Genomic DNA, 19,838 nt, shown 5'->3' on the forward strand with positions numbered 1-19,838 from the left:
ACTCCCTCCACACAAACCAGGCAGCGTTTGTTGACTTTTAGTGCTTTGAGAATTACCTTCTCCTTTGTAGTGGACACACTGTCAACTGAATGATGTAGAAATGTGGTTTTATAGGGGCAGTTCTGCATGCACCTAGAGAGGTACATTGTTATACACTTGAAAAATACATAAATTACAAAATTGAAAGACTGCAGAATTCTCAATTTGGTCAGGTGGTTATCTACTAAGAGTCAGAGAAAAAAGAAATACAAATAAGTCCTTTTCACTTCTCCAAAGATACCATTGGTAATAGTTTACCATTCCTGGAGACAGGAAAGCTGATAAAATGTCTCTAGAAAGATTTTTCCTTGGTGACAGTTACTTCATTTTAGACACTTAATTCCCTTCAAGCCTCAGTGACTGGACTCACTTAGACAAATCGGTTTAAGTATAAGGTAGTGCTACACTCTTGCCCTAAATTCCTTCCAAAGGTGGTAGTGAAGTTCTACCTCAGTCAACCATCATGCTGTCAATACTCTTCTCAAGCCATTATGTCTATTCAAATAAGACCTTTCTCTATAAGTTCATCATCAACGGGCCATGAGGCTATAGTAAAATAAGGCCTTCTAAAGTCCATTTGGCATATTTTGTTTCATTTAGCACAATACCCCAGGACATGTTGTTCCCGAAAGAACCATGGAGAAGAATCTCTCATTAGTACTCCTTTGCAGAACTAAAACTTAAAGATCCTGTTAAGGCACAGCAAGAGTAATATATGCATCCTTAGCAAGCCACTGATTTCTCTCTCTCTCAGATTTTCAGGGTAGCCCCGTGGTAAGCACCCACCTTCATACATTAGAAGGAACAGAACTTAGGATCTTCAGCACCAAAGCATAGGCCACCTATAGCACTGAACTAAGTATCAGGTTGCATGGTTGCTGAGAACAGCCACTACAGAAAGTCATGATCACCCACACGAGGCCAATATATTATACAAAGCATTATTGCTCAGACTTAGTCTTTGAGCAAAAGTCAAATTTGGTCTATCTGTGTTACAGAACCTGTTTCTCTACTAAAACTGCATGAAATTTCCTGCCTCCTACTGAACACTTGATTTAATTTTGGATTGTCCCCATAGATTAAAAATTTGTTATGAAGTATCTTAGACACTTTAAAAGGAAAGACAGGTTTGGGTTTTAATTCTCTTTTCTCCTAGTTTGTGTGTCTCATTCCTATTTAGATTCTCCTTTCTGCATGCAGGTAGTGGCAGAACCAGATTTGTCACTGACATTCATAACAAAAGCCAGTCCTCTGTAGAAAGCTCCAGATGTCATTACTCCAACAGTGATACCAGTATAGTAACTGCTAAATATAAAATTACTTCCCACATCTTTTTGTAGACAGCCACTCTTTTTCATTTATTTTAATATAGCAACATGAGACAGAGAAAGAGAGAGAGATGTAGGAATACTTGTCCCATGTATATCACCCCAAGTACTGAAACTAGGAGAAAAGAAACTAAGAGGCAGGACAAAATGTCTGTCCTTTATTTTCATGTGTGACAATCCAAAGTAGATGTAAGATCCCAGTATCACAGATCTGGCCATGTGCTCCCCCTTGCTGGCTACCCACTGGACTGTTATGAAGGGAAACTTTCTGTGTCTCTGCATCTCTTGTGTGTTTTACGCCTCTGGAGCCTGAATGCTCCAATTCTCAGTTCCCTAGGCTACTGTTGAAACCCTAACCTTTTTTCTGGCACCCTCTTCTGAGAGCAGGAACCCGCTGTCAAGCTGCTTAGCCCCTGAGTGCTGTGCTGACCCTTCAGACTCCCCCGTGTTTAAACACACCCTCTCCTAGAACTTCCTCCTAAAGGAGTGAAGTTTCTGATTACAGTTTAGTTTTCTCTTGAGGAACTGTAGTTCCTGTTTGAGTGATTGCACATGTGCATTCCACTGTAAGTTTGCAAGCACCCCAAGCACAGTCACCAGAAATGTTTTCCTCAGTGGTACCCATCAGGGCGGCTCAAGTGCCCTCTGATGCCATGCACCTATAGTGCCAATATAAATCACCCACCTGACCCCACACTTCCTCAGTTCCTTCTTACCGCTGTGGTGGATAGCAGTTCCAGTGACCTTGCTTTGGCAGGCTCTCTCAGTGGTCTTTTTCTTATATTTGTATAGTTAGTTGTAATTAGTTTTAGTGAAGTTCTGTAACTTGGTGATTTAGCAGTTTTTAGCAGTCCGTTCTCTGGTGCTGAGGCATGCCTCGGTCACCGGGCTTTGAGCCCTCACCTCCTGCAACAAGGCTATGCTCCTGACCTACCCGCACTCAAGCTGCAAGTGCCTAGGTGAAGTTCATGGTGGGGACCATTGCCAAATCTGCAGAGACTTTAAACCTTGCACAAAGAAGGATCGGGAGGCCAGGCTGAAGTTTTTGCTCATGGAACCGCACTGAGACCTCCATCTGAGCCAGGTTGGCGAGTCTCAGCACTGAGTGACTCAGCGTTGGTAAGGAGTGCTTCTCCTGCCATACCCGAGTCCTGGCACCAATCACCAACGAAGATGGCCAGGCATGGGGACCCGAGTCGAGTTAGATCTAAACCAGGTCACTCCTCTGGCTCAGTACTGCAGAAGTCGGCACCGTTGACTCTGGCACTTACACAGGCACCTTCGAGTCCAGTACCAGATGAGTGTCTACATCTGCAACACAGAGCACTACCAATACTGTGCTGGAGTCATTTGCTGCTGCCCAGGCTCAGGGTTACCATCGAGTGCATGGCCAGGAGGTCACTGGGGACTTACGCCAGTCCAGTGGCCCTTTTGGAATCCGTGGGGGTTTCCCCCAGTTTCCAGGGCATATTCATTGTGTAGGGTGACCAGAAGTCCCAAATTTTATAGGGACAGTCCTGGTTTTTGGGTCTTTTTCTTATATAGGTGCCTATTACCTCTTCACCCTGCCCCCCATCCCAATTTTTCACACTTTCTATCTGGTCACCCTATCAGGGTGCAACCCCAAAAATCAGAGGACTCAAAGAAACTGGATTTGTTTGGTAGGAAAATTTATTCTACTAGGAGGGTTACAACTCAAAATTGCAGACCAACAGGCGCTGCGGGGCAGGTATGATTTTAACATGTTGGACTCCATGCAGAAGTTCGAAGACTTGGTCCCGCAAGAGGTTAGGTCCCTCACTGGTGGACAAGGGAAAATCAGTGGCAAGTGTCTCGTTGCAAACCGCTTTGGATGTGGCTGGCTCAGCAACCAGGTCCATGGTTTTGGCAGTGGACATAAGCAGGAGTTCATGACTACTGTCCTTGGGACTCCCACAGGAGGTCCAGCAAACGCTGCAGGATGTACTTGTTGAAGCTTCATGGATTAAAAGACTCCAGGGGAACCCTTAAGTCCCTTGAACTGTACACATCAGCGCCTTCAAGGAAGCACTGTAGGCCCCAACAGCCTGTCCAGTACTGTGCTTAAATTGCAGCAAGGGCAGTTTAGGTTGGACATTAGGAAAAGCTTCCTAACTGTCAGCATAGTTAAACACTGGAATAAATTACCTAGGGAGGTTGTGGAATCTCCACCATTGGAGATTTTTAAGAACAGGTTAGACAAACACCTATCAGGGATGGTCTAGATAATACTTAATCCTGCTTTGAGTGCATGGGACTGGACCAGAAGACTTCTTGAAGTCCCTTTCTGTTCTACACTTCTATGCCAGACCCTGTTTCTCCTTTGTTTACAAACTGCCTTTAGCCTTTCCCACTTGCTCAGCATGTGGTCCTGTATCACCATGGACCTTTGGGTGTTGAGCACAGTGGAAGTGGGATACACCCTCCAGTTTATTTCTGCCCCTCTTTCTCACCCTCCCTCCTTCCCCCTCTTCAGTGACCCTCCTCACAAAGAGCTTCTGGCCCCAGAGGTTCAATCTCTGCTTTGGGTGGGAGCTGTGGAAGGGGTTCTACCCCCATTATTTTCTAATCCAAAAAGCCAAGGGAGGTCTCAGACTGATTTTAGACCTGTGTCAGCTCAACAGTTATTCCCTTTCTGGATCCTAGGGATTGGTATGCCATCCTCCATTAAAGAGATGCCTATTCATATATCCATACACCAAGGACACACAAGGTTCCTCAGATTCATAGTGAACCATTTGTACTAACAGTTCATGGTCCTCCCATTCAGCCTGTCTGCAGCTCCATGAGTGTTCACAAAATGTATGGCAATAGTGGCAGTCTTCCTGAGGAAGTTTAGGGGTGCAGGTCTACCCTTATCTAGATGACTGACTAGACAAGAGCTGGTCCAGGGCTCAGGTAGTGTTCAAGTCCCTAAGCCTTCTGATAAATGTAGAGCAGTCTACCCTCACTCGGGCACAAAGGATAGAGTTCACTGGAGCAGTGTTCAACTCTACTCAGGTCAAGGCCTACCTCCCAGAAGGATGTTAACACACCTCAGAGGTCATCCAATCACAATAGCCCAAAATTGTATGAGACTGTTAGGTCACATGTACTTATGTGGTACAACATGCAAGGCCCCTCAAGTTTCTCCAGACATGGCTGGCCTCAGTGTACTCACCAAACCACCACCATCTGGACACTCTACTCACAGAACCTCCTGGGGTCCTCGTCTCCCTCAATTGTGGTGCTATAAGGAGGGCTTTGGGATGTATGGCCACTGGGAGGCATTCATGGACAGAGGGCAGTTCTCTCGGGATGGACTTCATCTGAGTAGGGAAAGAAATAGACTTCTAGGATGGAGGCTGGCACAACTGATTAAGAGAGCTTTAAACTAGGAATTTGGGGAAGATGGTTGGAAGTTGTCCAGGTAATCTCCACGCCGGATTTTAGCATTGAGAGGGAAGAAAATGAAGTAAGAAAGGATACAGCTGTGGGTAGGAGAATGTATACAAGGAGGAAGGGCAGTGTGGATACCAGTCTAATAGGTTATACTGGCTGTAGAATGACCGTGCCTAATATGGTACAAAATGTGAGTGAGGCCAAATAGCAAAAATTAAGATGTTTGTACACCAATGCGAGGAGCCTAGGTAACAAAATGGAGGAACTAGAGCTACTGGTGCAGGAAGTGAAACCAGATGATATAGGGATAACAGAAACATGGTGGAATAGTCGTCATGACTGGGCTACAGGTATTGAAGGGTATGTGCTGTTTAGGAAAGACCAAAATAAAGGTAAAGGTGGTGGAGTAGCACTGTATATCAATGATGAGGTTGAATGTAAAGAAATAAGAAGCGATGGAATGGATAAGACAGAGTCCGTCTGGGCAAAAATTACATTGGGGAAGAAAACTATTAGAGCCTCCCCTGGGATAGTGCTTGGGGTGTGCTATAGACCTCCGGGATCTAATTTGGATATGGATAGAGCCCTTTTTAATGTTTTTAATAAAGTAAATACTAATGGAAACTGTGTGATCATGGGAGACTTTAACTTCCCAGATATAGACTGGAGGACGAGTGCTAGTAATAATGATAGGGCTCAGATTTTCCTAGATGCGATAGCTGATGGATTCCTTCATCAAGTAGTTGCTGAACCGACTAGAGGGGATGCCATTTTAGATTTGGTTTTGGTGAGTAGTGAGGACCTCATAGAAGAAATGGTTGTAGGGGATAATAATCTTGGTTCAAGTGATCATGAGCTAATTCAGTTCAAACTGAACAGAAGGATTAACAAAAAAATCTGCAACTAGGGTTTTTTATTTCAAAAGGTCTGACTTTAAAAAATTAAGGAAATTAGTTAGGGAAGTGGATTGTACTGAAGAATGTATGGATCTAAAGGTAGAGGAGGCCTGGGATTATTTTAAATCAAAGCTGCAGAAGCTATCGGAAGCCTGCATCCCAAGAAAGGGGAAAAAATTCATAGGCAGGAGTTGTAGACCAAGCTGGATGAGCAAGCATCTCAGAGAGGTGATTAAGAAAAAGCAGAAAGCATACAGGGAGTGGAAGATGGGAGGGATCAGCAAGGAAAGCTACCTTATTGAGGTCAGAACATGTAGGGATAAAGTGAGACAGGCTAAAAGTAAAGTAGAGTTGGACCTTGCAAAGGAAATTAAAACCAATAGTAAAAGGTTCTATAGCCATATAAATAAAAAGAAAAAGAAAGAAGAAGTGGGACCGCTAAACACTGAGGATGGAGCAGAGGTCAAGGATAATCTAGGCGGGGCCCAATACCTAAACAAATACTTCGCCTCAGTCTTTAATAAAGCTAAAGAGGATCTTAGGGATAATGGTAGCATGACAAATAGGAATGAGGATATGGAGGTAGATATTACCATATCTGAAGTAGAAGCGAAACTCAGACAGCTTAATGGGACTAAATCGGGGGGCCCAGATAATCTTTATCCAAGAATATTAAAGGAACTGGCGCTTGAAATTGCAAGACCATTAGCAAGAATTTTTAATGAATCTGTAAACTCAGGGGTTGTACCGTATGATTGGAGAATTGCTAACATAGTTCCTATTTTTAAAAAAGGGGAAAAACGTGATCCGGATAACTATAGGCCTGTTAGTTTGACACCTGTAGTATTCAAGGTCTTGGAAAAAATTTTGAAGGAGAAGGTAGTTAAGGACATTGAAGTCAATGGTAAATGGGACAAAATACAACATGGTTTTACAAAAGGTAGATCGTGCCAAACCAACCTGATCTCCTTCTTTGAGAAAGTAACAGATTTTTTAGACAAAGGAAACGCAGTGGATCTAATTTACCTAAATTTCAGTAAGGCATTTGGTACTGTGCCACATGGGGAATTAGTAGTTAAATTGGAAAAGATGGGGATCAATATGAAAATGGAAAGGTGGATAAGGAATTGGTTAAAGGGAAGGCTACAACGGGTCCTACTGAAAGGTGAACTGTCAGGCTGGCAGGAGGTTACCAGTGGAGTTCCTCAAGGATCAGTTTTGGGACCAATATTATTTAATCTTTTTATTACTGATCTCAGCACAAAAAGTGGGAGTGTGCTAATAAAGTTTGTAGATGATACAAAGCTGGGAGGTATTGCCAATTTAGAGAAGGACAGGGATATCATATAGGAGGATCTGGATGACCTTGTAAACTGGAGTAATAGTAATAGGATGAAATTTAATAGTGAGAAGTGTAAGGTCATGCCTTTAGGGATTAATAACAAGAATTTTAGTTATAAGCTGGGGACGCATCAATTAGAAGTAACAGAGGAGGAGAAGGACCTTGGAGTATTGGTTGATCATAGGATGATTGAGCCGCCCATGTGATATGGCTGTGAAAAAAGCTAATGTGGTCTTGGGATGCATCAGGAGAGGTATTTCCAATAGGGATAAGGAGGTTTTAGTACCATTATACAAGGCACTGGTGAGACCTCACCTGGAATACTGTGTGCAGTTCTGGTCTCCCATGTTTAAGAAGGATGAATTCAAATTGGAACAGGTACAGAGAAGGGCTACTAGGATGATCCGAAGAATGGAAAACTTGTCTTATGAAAGGAGTCTCAAGGAGCTTGGCTTGTTTAACTTGTTTAACCTAACTAAAAGAAGGTTGAGGGGAGATATGATTGCTCTCTATAAATATATCAGAGGGATAAATACCAGAGAGGGAGAGGAATTATTTAAGCTCAGTACCAATGTGGACACAAGAACAAATGGATATAAACTGGCCACCAGGAAGTTTAGACTTGAAATTAGATGATGGTTTCTAACCATCAGAGGAGTGAAGTTTTGGAATAGCCTTCCAAGGGAAGCAGTGGGGGCAAAAGATCTATCTGGCTTTAAGATTAAACTCGATAAGTTTATGGAGGCGATGGTATGATGGGATAACATGGTTTTGGTAATTAAATATTCATTGTAAATAGGCCTAATGGCCTATGATAGGATGTTAGATGGGGTGGGATCTGAGTTACCCAGGAAAGAATTTTCTGTAATATCTGGCTGGTGAATCTTGCCCATATGCTCAGGGTTTAGCTGATCGTCATATTTGGGGTCGGGAAGGAATTTTCCTCCAGGGCAGATTGGAAGAGGCCCTGGAGGTTTTTCGCCTTCCTCTGTAGCATGGGGCACAGGTCACTTGCTGGAGGATTCTCTACTCCTTGAAGTCTTTAAACCACAATTTGAGGACTTCAATAGCTCAAACATAGGTGAGAGGTTTTTTGCAGGAGTGGGTGGGTGAAATTCTGTGGCCTGCGTTGTGCAGGAGGTCAGACTAGATGATCATAATGGTCCCTTCTGACCTTAGTATCTATGAATTGGTGGTTCGATCTGCTCGCTGTTTGTGTGAGCATTCTCTTTATACACCCTCAACCGGCTATGACCTTGGTCTCAATGTCAGCACTAGGGTGGAGAGCTCATCTAGGGCCCCTCAGAACTCATGACCTTTGGTCTCCGGAGGAACTTTCACTCCGCATCAATGTCAGGGAATTCACAGCAGTTCACCTGGCCTGTCAGACCTTCATGCCCCACATTATGGGCAGAAACTTGTTTGTTCTCATGAACAACACTGCAGCCATGTTTTATCTCACTGGGCATGGAGGAGCTTGCTCTTGCCTCTCTTGTCCAGGAACACAAAATGAGCTGGCAGATTGCCTCAGCAGGTCTTTCTCCAGTCACCAAGAGTGGTCCCTTCGCCTGGATGTGGTGAGGGACGTATTCCAGCAGTGGGGGATGCCCCACGTAGACCTGTTTGCAATCAAGTACAACAGAAAGGGTCCCCAGTTCTGCTCCCTACAAGGCCACACTCCAGATTCTATCATAGAAACCTTTCCGCTACTGTGGATGGGACATCTTTACTATCCTTTTCCCCCTATCCTGCTCATGCACAGAGTACCTCAAGCGGGACCAAGACCAGGTCATTCTGGTAGCCCTAGCATGGTCCTGCCAACATTAGTCTCCACTCTGCTGAGCCTCTCAGTGGCCACACCAGTCCTGCTTCCATTACCCCAGGACCTGATCTCTCAGGACCACAGTCGCTGTTCCACTCAAACCTGAGCTTCCTTCACCTATCAGCCTGGAAGCTTCATGGCTAAATCCCAGCGAGCAGGCTTGCTCAGAGCAAGTTTCTCAGATTCTGTCAGGTAGTAGAAAGCCCTCCACCAGGACTACTTACCTTTCAAAGTGGGCGTTGCAACATGGAGTCTCGCCCATGGAGTCATCTTGATAAGAAAGAAAGACTTGAATATCTATTGTACCTGAAGCAGCAGGTCTAAGCTAATCTCCTCTTTCAAGGTTCACCTTGCAGCAGTATCAACTTTCCAAACCTGGGTGGGTAACCGAGCCGTTTTTTCAAATGACACATCTCTCTTTCCTAGCGCAGATTCCTGTTCACGATATTTGTAAAGCAGTGAACTGGTCATCAGTGCACACGTTCTCCTCCCATTACACAATCACTCAACAGGCCAGAGATTTATGCCAAATTTGGGCAAACTGTTCTGCAGTCAGTGTGTCCATGAACTCCGTTTCCTCCACCTAGCCAACTGTTTGGGAGTCACCTAGAGTGGAATGCACATGTGCAATCACACAAAGAAGAAAAACCAGTTAGTAACCTTCTGTAACTGTTGTTGTTTGAGATGTTTTGTGCGTGTCCATTCCATGACCTGCCCCTCTACATCAGAGTTTTCTGGAAAGAAGGAACTGAGGGGTCGATTGTCGCTTTATACCGGCACTAAGGCGTGTGACACCCTTTGGGTACCACTGAGGGGAAAATTTCCAGCGACTGTGCTCAGGGCACATGCAGACATAGAGTGCAAAGGACATATGCAGCACATGACGAGCTACAGTTATGGAAGGTTAACCACCATTTTATGTGTAAAACATCTGTGCTAAATGCTTCACAAGTCTAACATGTAATTACTCTTTTACTTAATCATATAAAGCAAAAGAGAGTCAGATCCTATAGATCATAACTAAGATCCTAAACACAATGCGCCTTGTTAGATCACCTGTCTCTTGGTTTCAGAGTAGCAGCCGCGTTAGTCTGTATCCTCAAAAAGAACAAGAGTACTTGCGGCACCTTAGAGACTAACAAATTTATTAGAGCATAAGCTTTCGTGGGCTACAGCCCACTTCATCAAATGCATACAGTGGAACATATAGTAAGAAGATTATATATATATGATACACAGAGAGAGAGAGAGAGAAGGTGGAAGTTGCCATACAAACTGTAAGAGGCTAATCAATTAAGATGAGCTATTATCAGCAGGAGAAAAAAACTTTTGTAATGATAATCAAGATGGCCCATTTAGACAGTTGACAAGAAGGTGTGACGATATTTAACATGGGGAAATAGATTCAATATGTGTAATGACCCAGCCACTCCCAGTCTCTATTCAAACCCAAGTTAATGGTATCTAGTTTGCATATTAATTCAAGCTCAGCAGTTTCTTGTTGGAGTCTGTTTTTGAAGCTTTTCTTTGCAAAATTGCCGCCCTTAAATCTTTTACTGAGTGGAAAGGGAAGTTGAAGTGTTCTCCTACTGGTTTTTGGATGTTATGATTCCTGATGTCAGATTTGTGTCCATTTATTCTTTTACATAGAGACTGTCCGGTTTGGCCAATGTACATGGCAGAGGGGCTTTGCTGGCACATGATGGCATATATCACATTGGTAGATGTGAAGGTGAACGAGCCTGATGGCGTGGCTAATGTGATTAGGTCCTATGATAGTGTCACTTGAATAAATATGTGGACAGAGTTGCATTGGGCTTTGTTGCAGGGATAGGTTCCTGGGTTAGTGTTTTTGTTGTGTGGTTGATGGAGAGTATTTGCTGTACTGGTCAGTTTCCCAAGATCTGTGAGAGTGAGGGATCATTTTTCAGGATAGGTTGTAGATCTTTGATGATGCACTGGAGAGGTTTTAGTTGGGGACTGAAGGTGACAGCTAGTGGCGTTCTGTTATTTTCTTTGTTGGGCCTGTCCTGCAGTAGGTGACTTCTGGGTACTCTTCTGGCTCTGTCAGTCTGTTTTTTCACTTCAGCAGGTGGGTATTGTAGTTTTAAGAATGCTTGATAGAGATCTTGTAGGTGTTTGTCTCTGTCTCTTGGGAGTCCTTGGAGGCCATCTGTATCCAGGATGGCAGGCAGGGCAAGCTGTTACGTATAGGGTAGCTTTTCCCTCATGAAGTTTCCTTCCCCCAGCTTGTGACTTTGCTTTCTTCTGTCCAGTGCTCCCTCTTCCTGTCTGTCTCTCTCTGTTGCTGTTTGTTTTGTGGTTGGTAACTTTCCTTTCCCCCACAACTCTGCACCCTCAGAGGATGGGTAAAGCTGGTTTTCCCCTAGGATGCATCCATTTTTTAGCATAACTTTTGTGTGATCAAAGCATGATCATTAACATTAAGTATGCCCCATTGTGTCTTGCCTGGTGTGTACCCACTGCAGGTTCTGTCTGAAGTGGAGGATTCGCATATATCTGATCTGTATCGGTATTCATGATAACAGCAGTTTTCATAGTAACATTCCATAACTCCACAAATCAACCAGAATTCATAACTTGTACTAGACAGTTTCCCCAATCACCACCCCCATGGTGAGTATCACTGATCACTGAGTATCATTTCATTTAAACAGTAAATTTGGATAAGGCACTAAATTATTGATGTGGTACCAACCGTAGGGCCCAAAAGCCATCTCCATATAAAGACAGTGGGCATCTGTCTGATGAAAAGACACTGTGTTCTTGCAGATCTTATCATAGAATGTATGAGGTTTGTCCATTCAAAGGTAGCCACCAACTTTGACTGAGTGATCTCCAGCTTCTGGTGGAGGAGATAAGTTTCTTAAATGTATACCTTAATCACCTAGCTCTATAGAAGCTGCCTTCTTAACGTGGAGATTTTCTGAAGAGCTGTGTTCTCTTAAGATAAATACTCAGTGCTGTAGCCCACCAAGTTAGGCTACTGTGTTTTAGATTCAGAGAGGAGGAAGGCAGAATGATATTGTGATCTGTGAAAATAAGTGAGTGGGGATGCGGTCATTGAAAAATACAGTGTTTGTGGCTCACTGACAACTCACGATCCAGAATTCTGCTGGTCAACTTGATCATTGTGAAGAATACAAATAGAGAATATTATTCAGTCCTGAGGTTCAAGGGGAAGAGCTAGTCTTTGCAGAACCAAACTCAGTTTCCAAGTATAGAAAATGTAACTGCTTTATTTTTTCAATTCTATAACTTTTTACCTTTTGCTTAGAAAGGAACTAATTGGAGATGGTAGGAGAGACCCCTGATGCTAGAGTTAATAGTATCAGAGTTTTGATATAGGAGTTTCCACAAGTCACAAGAACCTAGGAATATTAGTCTCCTACTGTTTTCAGAGAATAAGACTTACAGGGAAATGATTGTACTCAAGGTGCCTAACCCATCTCACTGCCCATGCCGCTGCAGGTACGCTTCTATTTTTAGTGTGTTCAAACCTAGCACACGTACATCTACCTGAGCTGAAAATAACACCTCCAGCTTGAGTGTGTTCTTTACATCTATAGCACCCAAACCAGTGGAGAATTATTGGCCCTCATCAGTGAAGTAAGTAGTCAAAAATATGTATTTAGAGGACTGTTCCTGTTTTCCAGTATTCCACATCTGCTAGTTGTGTGTGTTTAACAATTCAAATAACTCCTACTGGCATCTGTGATATAGGGTAACAGTGAAACATTAAACACTTCTTGTCAGATAAGGTATCTTGAAACACAGCTCCAGTTGCTTTTTATATGGAAATAATTGTGTTGTCGTGCAGCTTCTGCTGCCCCCTTTCCCTTCTAGAATATTGAGAGAATTCGGGCAGGAGGCATAACTTCTCTCTCTACTCCAGAAGTCAAGGGTGAAAAAAGTTTTAAATAGACCAGCAGTTCTCAAACTGTTTTAATGGGGTCACCAGGGCTGGCATTAGCCTTGCTGGGGGCCAGGGCTGAAGCCGAGGCCCGAGCCCCACCGCCTGGAGCCAAAGCCAAAGCCCAAGGGTTTCAGCCCTGGGTGGCGGGACTAAGGTTACAGGGCCCATTCCTGGGGCTGAAGCCCTTGGAATTTGGCTTTCCCCCCACCTCCATCCCCTCCCTCACTCAGGGCGGTGGGGCTTAGGCTTTGGCTCCCTACTCCTAGGTTTGTGTAGTAATTCTGTAGATAGAAGGGGTGCAAGAAAGTTTGAGAACCCTTGAAATACACCAAAACTGGTCCATTGCTCATGATCCCCACTTCAGAGTGATGGCAGTAGCTCCAGCTATCCTTTGAGTTCTAGTCTTGGCATTAACTTTAATTCTCTCTTCTCTCACAGGGAATGTCTAAAAAGTGACTTAAGATGCAGGATAAGGATAGCAATAGTATTTTGTTTTTCCATCTGGTTCAACAAGCAGATGTGATTCTAGTTTCAGGCAGACTGCCCTTGTCCTGCTTTGACACACATTCAAGTAACTTCATTAGCTGCCAAGTTGATGGTTTATTTTCAGAGTGGAAGGGGATTTCATTCAAAGATCAGTTTACACAGAGACCAGAAGCCATACTCCTTTTAAGATCCTCACAACATAGTAAGTGCCACACTTCATTCACATCAAACTGAGGAGACGTACAACCCATCTTTCAGCCAAGGCTGGAAGCCATTTGATGAATACATACATCACTCACAAACACTATCGTGTCAAGTACATTTGTGCTTCCCTTATATTTTTGGTCTTTCAAATCACAGTTTGTGGCAATAGAGCGCAAGGAATAGTCTCAACATAAATGCACAATTCCCAATTTTACAGTACAGCGTAAGTGTAAATGTTGCAGCAGTTTGCAGATTTGTTGGTAAACTTTATTCATTTTTTTTATGAAGAGCGTTTAAAAAGAATCTATCAGGAGCCAGATTCTTCTTTGTTATATGTGGGCCATGTCCACACGATGGGTGCTGTAGAGGCACAGGTTCAGCACCACAGCTGTGTCGCAGTCGGGGAGATGCCTCCTGCAGTGACAGAAGGGGTTTTTTCGCTCACTGCAGGAATGCCGCCTCCCCGAGGAATGGTTGCTGGATCAACGGAAGCATTCTTCTGTCAACCTAGCTGTGTGTAGGGATTAAGTTGGCAGAGCTACAGCGCTGAGGGGCAGGAATTTTTCACACCTTTGACAGACATAGCTATAAAAACAAGGAGGAGTCCGGTGGCACCTTAAAGACTAATAGATTTATTTGGGCATAAGCTTTCGTGGGTAAAAAACCCACTTCCTCAGGTTTTTTACCCACAAAAGCTTATGCCCAAATAAGTCTGTTAGTCTTTAAGGTGCCACCAGACTTCTCGTTGGTTTTGTGGATACAGACTAAGCCGGCTACCCCTCTGATACTCAACATAACTATGTCAACCTAACTTTTAGGTGTATATCAGGCTTTGGTACAAAAAAGGTGAGTAACTCCATTTTGACTTCCATGGAGTTATTTTGCATTGGCACCCATATAGAAGTATAATTGGGTCCAGACTGTGGACATTTACAACTAAAGACATTATGTGAAAGGAGGCCACGTGGATTTTGGGCCATGTATGGTTCTTGCATCTTCTCTGACTTTGTGGGGTGAGTTGGTTAAGGATATGGAGTAACTCTGGTACAAACTGATGTAGCTTTACCACCACCTCCTTAGACAGCTACTATTGATGGGCAACACCTTCTGAAGACATTTATACTATTGTATATATTCAGTTGTAAAAAGTCACCCAGATAGGTGCTTTAATGAAACTGAAATAAAGCAATCCAAAGTGACCCCAGTGAAATCCATGGAGTTACTCTGGGTTTACATCACTGAAACTGAGATTAGAGTCCGACTCCCTAATAGCAAAATGATGAAATCTCTATTTTTGGAAAGCACATGACTATGCCATAACCTCAGTTAGGACTTGCAGAATTGGATTTTTATTTGATTGTTTGTAATTTTGGTGGATAATATCCATGTTTGTTTTTAAGCATTTTTATCTCTTTACATTTTCACAGTAGTGGGATATTATGGGGTAGTGCAGATAATTATTTAATGACAGTAGACACAGATTCAAGAAGAAAAGCTTTTTTTATTAAAATACAAATTGTCAACATCACGTCAAAATATATAGAGTTTGATTTAAGGATATAACTTTAAGTTCTCAAGCAGCATATTTGTTATGTTGCCACTCTGTACATTTTAGTTTTTAATCAATGGAAATATTTGTCGGTTTGTGTGCGTACAGTGAAGTTTGTTTACCAATTAAATCTAATCCTTCCAAGCCTAACTTTAGTATTTCTAATGGTTTCCTTTAAAAATCCTTTGAGATTTTTTTCTTTGCCCATTTTTAGGTACCGTAGTGAGAAGATGACCATGAGCTACACGGAGTACCTTGCCCATCGACAGCATCATCACTTCCAAAATGGCATTGGGCACCCCCTTCCACCATACAACCATTATTCCTGACACTGAGCCACATGACCAGTCACTGGACCTCTCTGCAGACCTCTTCCCAGGAGACCCCGCCCCTTCCTGGTCTAGCTATCTCTATTACTGTACCATTTTATGATGATAGTTTCCGTTGCCATGTTGACGCTTCTCCTTGGTTGGAGAAGTTCATCGTGGCAACGGGTGAGAAAACTGCATTATTACGAAGTTCCCATAATTCTTTTTTATTGAGTCACTGCGGGGGTTTTTTTGCAGCATATATAACCCTTGTGTTTTTTTATAAAATTTGAAATTATTCTACATTAACATTGAATAATATCAATCAAGGTTTTCTGTGACTGTGGATGGAAGGAAGACTTTAATGTTTAAGGGTTACAATTAGGGATATCCTTTTTTAGAGTAAGACATTTGTTGCTGTTGCATTAATAGTTGTAACAGGGAATGAAACATATCAGAGATTCAGGTATTAAGTATACATTCCCACCACTGTAGTAAAAGCTCTTTACTTCATGTAGTTAAATACATGAGCTTCAGATCTAGTACTTACAGACAGAATTTGAAGGGCAATATTTCAGATGAAGAGAAGCTGTTGTACCTAGCATAAGAGGCACTGATGATAGGAAGTATTTCAGGATCGGTTGGTCTAATTGATTACAGACTTAAAGTGCCTGATCCAGCAGGGTACTAAGTGCCCTCAACTCATATTCCATTATGTGGGAATCGAGGGTATTCTGCCCTTCTCAGGATCAGACACCAAAACAGTGTTTGTAATGCAAAGAAGAGACGTCGTTCTGATGTTCTCAAATTAGAAGTCACTTTTGTTTTAATAATGGTTGGTGAAGAGGCAATGTTATATTAGGAAGAAATGGATTTAGATTTTTGTGCCTTTTGTGTAGGACATAAATATAGTTACATAAAAATCATAGGAAGAATATTAAAAGCACCAGATAGCTTAGCAAACCACGCTCAATTCTCTACTGATCTAGTGTCAATTATGTTTTAAACTGGGGTTCTTTTGAGCAAGCAAATTGTGAAAGAATTTCTCTTCTCTCCTCATCATATTCTTTCTTTTTAGTTGTGGGTTTCCTAAGTTGTATTAGGTCATGATTAGCCAGATAACAATTAACTGTTGTTTTAAAAAACAGTGTGGGTGTTGGAGAAAGAGCACAGGACAAATATGCCATGATTTCAGATGGCTTCATCTCTTACAGGAGCAGTCCTGGAGAGTTGTAAGTACTGTGAAAAAGTTCTGGTAACATTTCTGCACTAAGAAGAGGTAGAAATTCATTTAGTGTATTGATCAGAATTTTTTGTTGTTGTTACAGCTGTAGGAACGGAGATGGGATTTATAAAAGGTACGTGTGGTAGAGTAGCAAGACCTGAACATTTTGGGGCCTATTCTCTCCTTGCTTCGTGTGGCTGTAGAACTCCCACTAACACCAGGAGTAGTTTATTGCCTCTTCAAGGGGATAATATACCCCATGCATCATAGAAAAAGACCCTCTACGTGCGGATGTGTAAAATACATTAAGTAGAAATCCCCAAATATTTCAAATAATGGATGTGTGCGTGTGAAACAAAATATATATTCTAAACAGATCAGAGAAAAAAGACGGCGCTAATAATACGTTTGCTGTAGCAAATGGCAGGCGGCTAGTGGATCATGCTAAAACTTTTATATTTTAAAAGGTAATTGGGTAAATTGTTACTGCTCACCTGTAATATGAGGCAGGTTTTGCTGGTTAGTTTTAAGATAGAAGGTCTTTGGTATTCCTTCATCCACAGCATTTGATGTCCAAACACTTTCAGTTGTAATGCCTTAATTTATAAGCAAACAAAAGGGCCTGAAAATTCAGTAGCCAAGAGAGATGCGAAGTGGACACTGCAAAAATCAATAGATGTTTATATAGAGGATATTTTGGAGGATTCTTTTGTCTTGTTTCTACTTGGGGAACATTTTAAAGTGGATTAGCTTTTAAGTGGAAACTGTAAACAAGTGGCTACTTGATTGAAAGGTTTTTTTCTTGCCCTTATAGGGAAACTGAGCACAAGCTGAATAATATTGTCTGCTGCAAAAAAAAAAAAAGGTCATTTACCCCATCTTTACCCATCATCTCGTTACACCGTGCTCATGCTTCTGTATGAGCTCATTGTTAGAAGTTTTTTAAAAAAAGATTATATATAAAAATATATATGTATTTAAAGGTGCTAATCAACCTTGAGCAGGTCACGTGACTGGTCATGCGGACTCTAAAATCATATCAGATTTTTTAAAAATCCTCAATATATGCAGATGTTATACAGAATTTCTTACCAGTGTAATAATGATATACTGATGAAATAAACAATCCTGCAGGTTTTGAAGGACAAGGTCAGCAATACTTCCCATCATGGCTTGGGGGGGAAAAAAAGGATAGTTTTGTCTCCTTTTTGTACACAGCATAATGCACAATGAATTTTTGTCTATCTTTCAGTAGCTGTTGCTTAAAAAGAATAGTTCTAAGAGTGTTATACAAATTGTAAAGGTGTGCTTTAAAATCAATTAATGCCCAGGCCCTTCTGGACCAGTGTCTTGTGTCATTCATTAAAAAACTGTTACAGATATATGGGTCAATCAGTCAGTTTTATAGGAGATATGTAGAAATACACTGGTTTTCCATGCTTAGAATAATCAAATCTATCTACTATGTTTCTGGGGCACCTATCTCCTCGATATGTAAGTGCTGAGAATGCTGTTTATTATGTTTCTTATATACTTATGGGTATATTTGAATAAACTTGCATGTATTTCACTCAGACATGCCCTGGGACAGAATAGGTCTGTTTTTCTAAACCTGATCAAGAATAGTGTGTGAAATCAGTTTCATGAATGTTCTTATTTAACTACACTAATAGCCTTTTAGATATAGCTCAGTGGAAATATTTTTATGTTGGGTATTTTCACTGTTTTTTTTAAGTTAACATTTTAGCTTCCGAGAAACACTAATCAGTTTGCTTTATTCCATTTTAAAAGGCTTTAACTGTCACTTTAAAGTCTCTTCCTCAGATCCATGTGCTATTATCTGAGTTAGACAGCAAGCCCCTCTAAGTGTTGCTCAGTCATGCTTCAAGTGGCCTTCCTTCTGGCCCAGATTGTGCTATCGCACTGACTTCCCCCACCCCACCTCCACCACAGTGCTAGACACAGTAGGTGGAGAGCACAGTAGTGAGTTTGGACCTGGTGTACGAAGTTCATCAGGGCAATTGATGTGGCACACCCTGACATTTGTATATGGACCTCTTTACTTGTCTTCAAATGTGCGGGTTTTTCAAACTCTTGCCTGGAGTAGGTTACATCTCTTGTGTGTGTTAGATCGAACCAAAGAAGCCTCCAGCCATGCACACATGCTGCTCCTAAAGCCTGCCTTCCAGTCCTTACAAAATCCCTGCAGGGTTAAAGGGTAACTTTTTTATTTTTGTACAGTTTCTAACTGATTTTTGCTAGTGATGTTAATGGAATTAAGTTTATTTGAGGAGTCTGAGTACCTCCTTCATTTAAATAAACTGGTGACTTTCCTTTTATGTTAAAAATAAATATAGAAACCCAAAGTGTGCCTCTCAGATTTAAGGGTTTCTGGTTACATTTTTTCTTATGACCAGCAATGATTCTTTATATACAAAGATATGTTCTCCTTGTTTTTTATTACTGTTAAAGAAAAAATAAAAACCTCTTTCTTTGCTCTGGATCCAGTAACTGCGCTGGTACATAAACGCACTGAGAAGACAAACTTTTGTTTGAAACTTTTGTAACAACTTATGACTGTTTTTGTATATCAAAGTTGATTCTTTTCAAAATATTTGGATCTAGTTTCTAAGTTATTTTAGTGTTTTATATGTTATGAAAAAAATTACTTTGAATTGTTCACCAGCATAATGAGTTATCTTGAATGCAATGGTGACACATTACGGGCTTTGAGCTACCTGGAGTAGCTTACAGGGCCCCTATTTTTCCTTCCTTATTAGTAACTTGATTATTGATTACAATAATATCACAGATTACCTGAACCCCCTTCCATTATAACTAGATCCTCCCTTCCAACATTTAATTGCTATTAGTGTGAAGAAACTGTTGAAATGGGCATTTTAATATGAGTATGGCTTAAAAAAGGTAAAAATGAGGAAAAAAACAAAAAAAATATAGAAGGTTATCTGTGGGTCTGTGAGATATGGCTGTGGAAAGATATTGTAGTAGTTTTAACACTATTGTTCTTACCTTTTAAATCATTTACCCAATAAAATAAGGAAAAAGAATCACCATTTCCTGTTTTCATGTTTCTTTGCTAAATTGTGTGGCCAGCTCAGTTACTTTTTTGAACATTTGAGAGTTCCAAAAAGGAATTTGGATTTTAATGATGTATTTGGAGGTACATTTTGTTCTAAATGAAGTCAGTCTGTTCATTTTCCCAGCTAGAGCAATAAATTGGGCATGAACCACTTGGTATTTCTGTGGCAAAGAGAAATTGACAATCTAACTGAGAAGTGATGT

At 41.6% G+C, this 19,838-nt stretch overlaps 1 protein-coding gene across 3 annotated transcripts in view; it reads left to right on the forward strand.

The window, feature by feature from the left end:
- Positions 1–19,603, forward strand: part of AMMECR1 (AMMECR nuclear protein 1) — a 112,413-nt gene extending 92,810 nt beyond the window's left edge. For all 3 annotated transcript variants that reach the window (XM_084639815.1, XM_084639816.1, XM_084639817.1), the window contains one exon: positions 15,217–19,603. In XM_084639815.1, coding sequence (XP_084495941.1) covers positions 15,217–15,331 — 115 coding nt within the window. In that variant the 3' untranslated portion in view covers positions 15,332–19,603. The remainder of the gene's footprint in view (positions 1–15,216) is intronic.
- Positions 19,604–19,838: the final 235 nt, after the last annotated feature.

Source organism: Lepidochelys olivacea (genome assembly GCF_965140295.1).
Source record: "Lepidochelys olivacea isolate rLepOli2 genome assembly, chromosome: 9".
NCBI classification, from domain to species: Eukaryota; Metazoa; Chordata; order Testudines; family Cheloniidae; genus Lepidochelys; species Lepidochelys olivacea.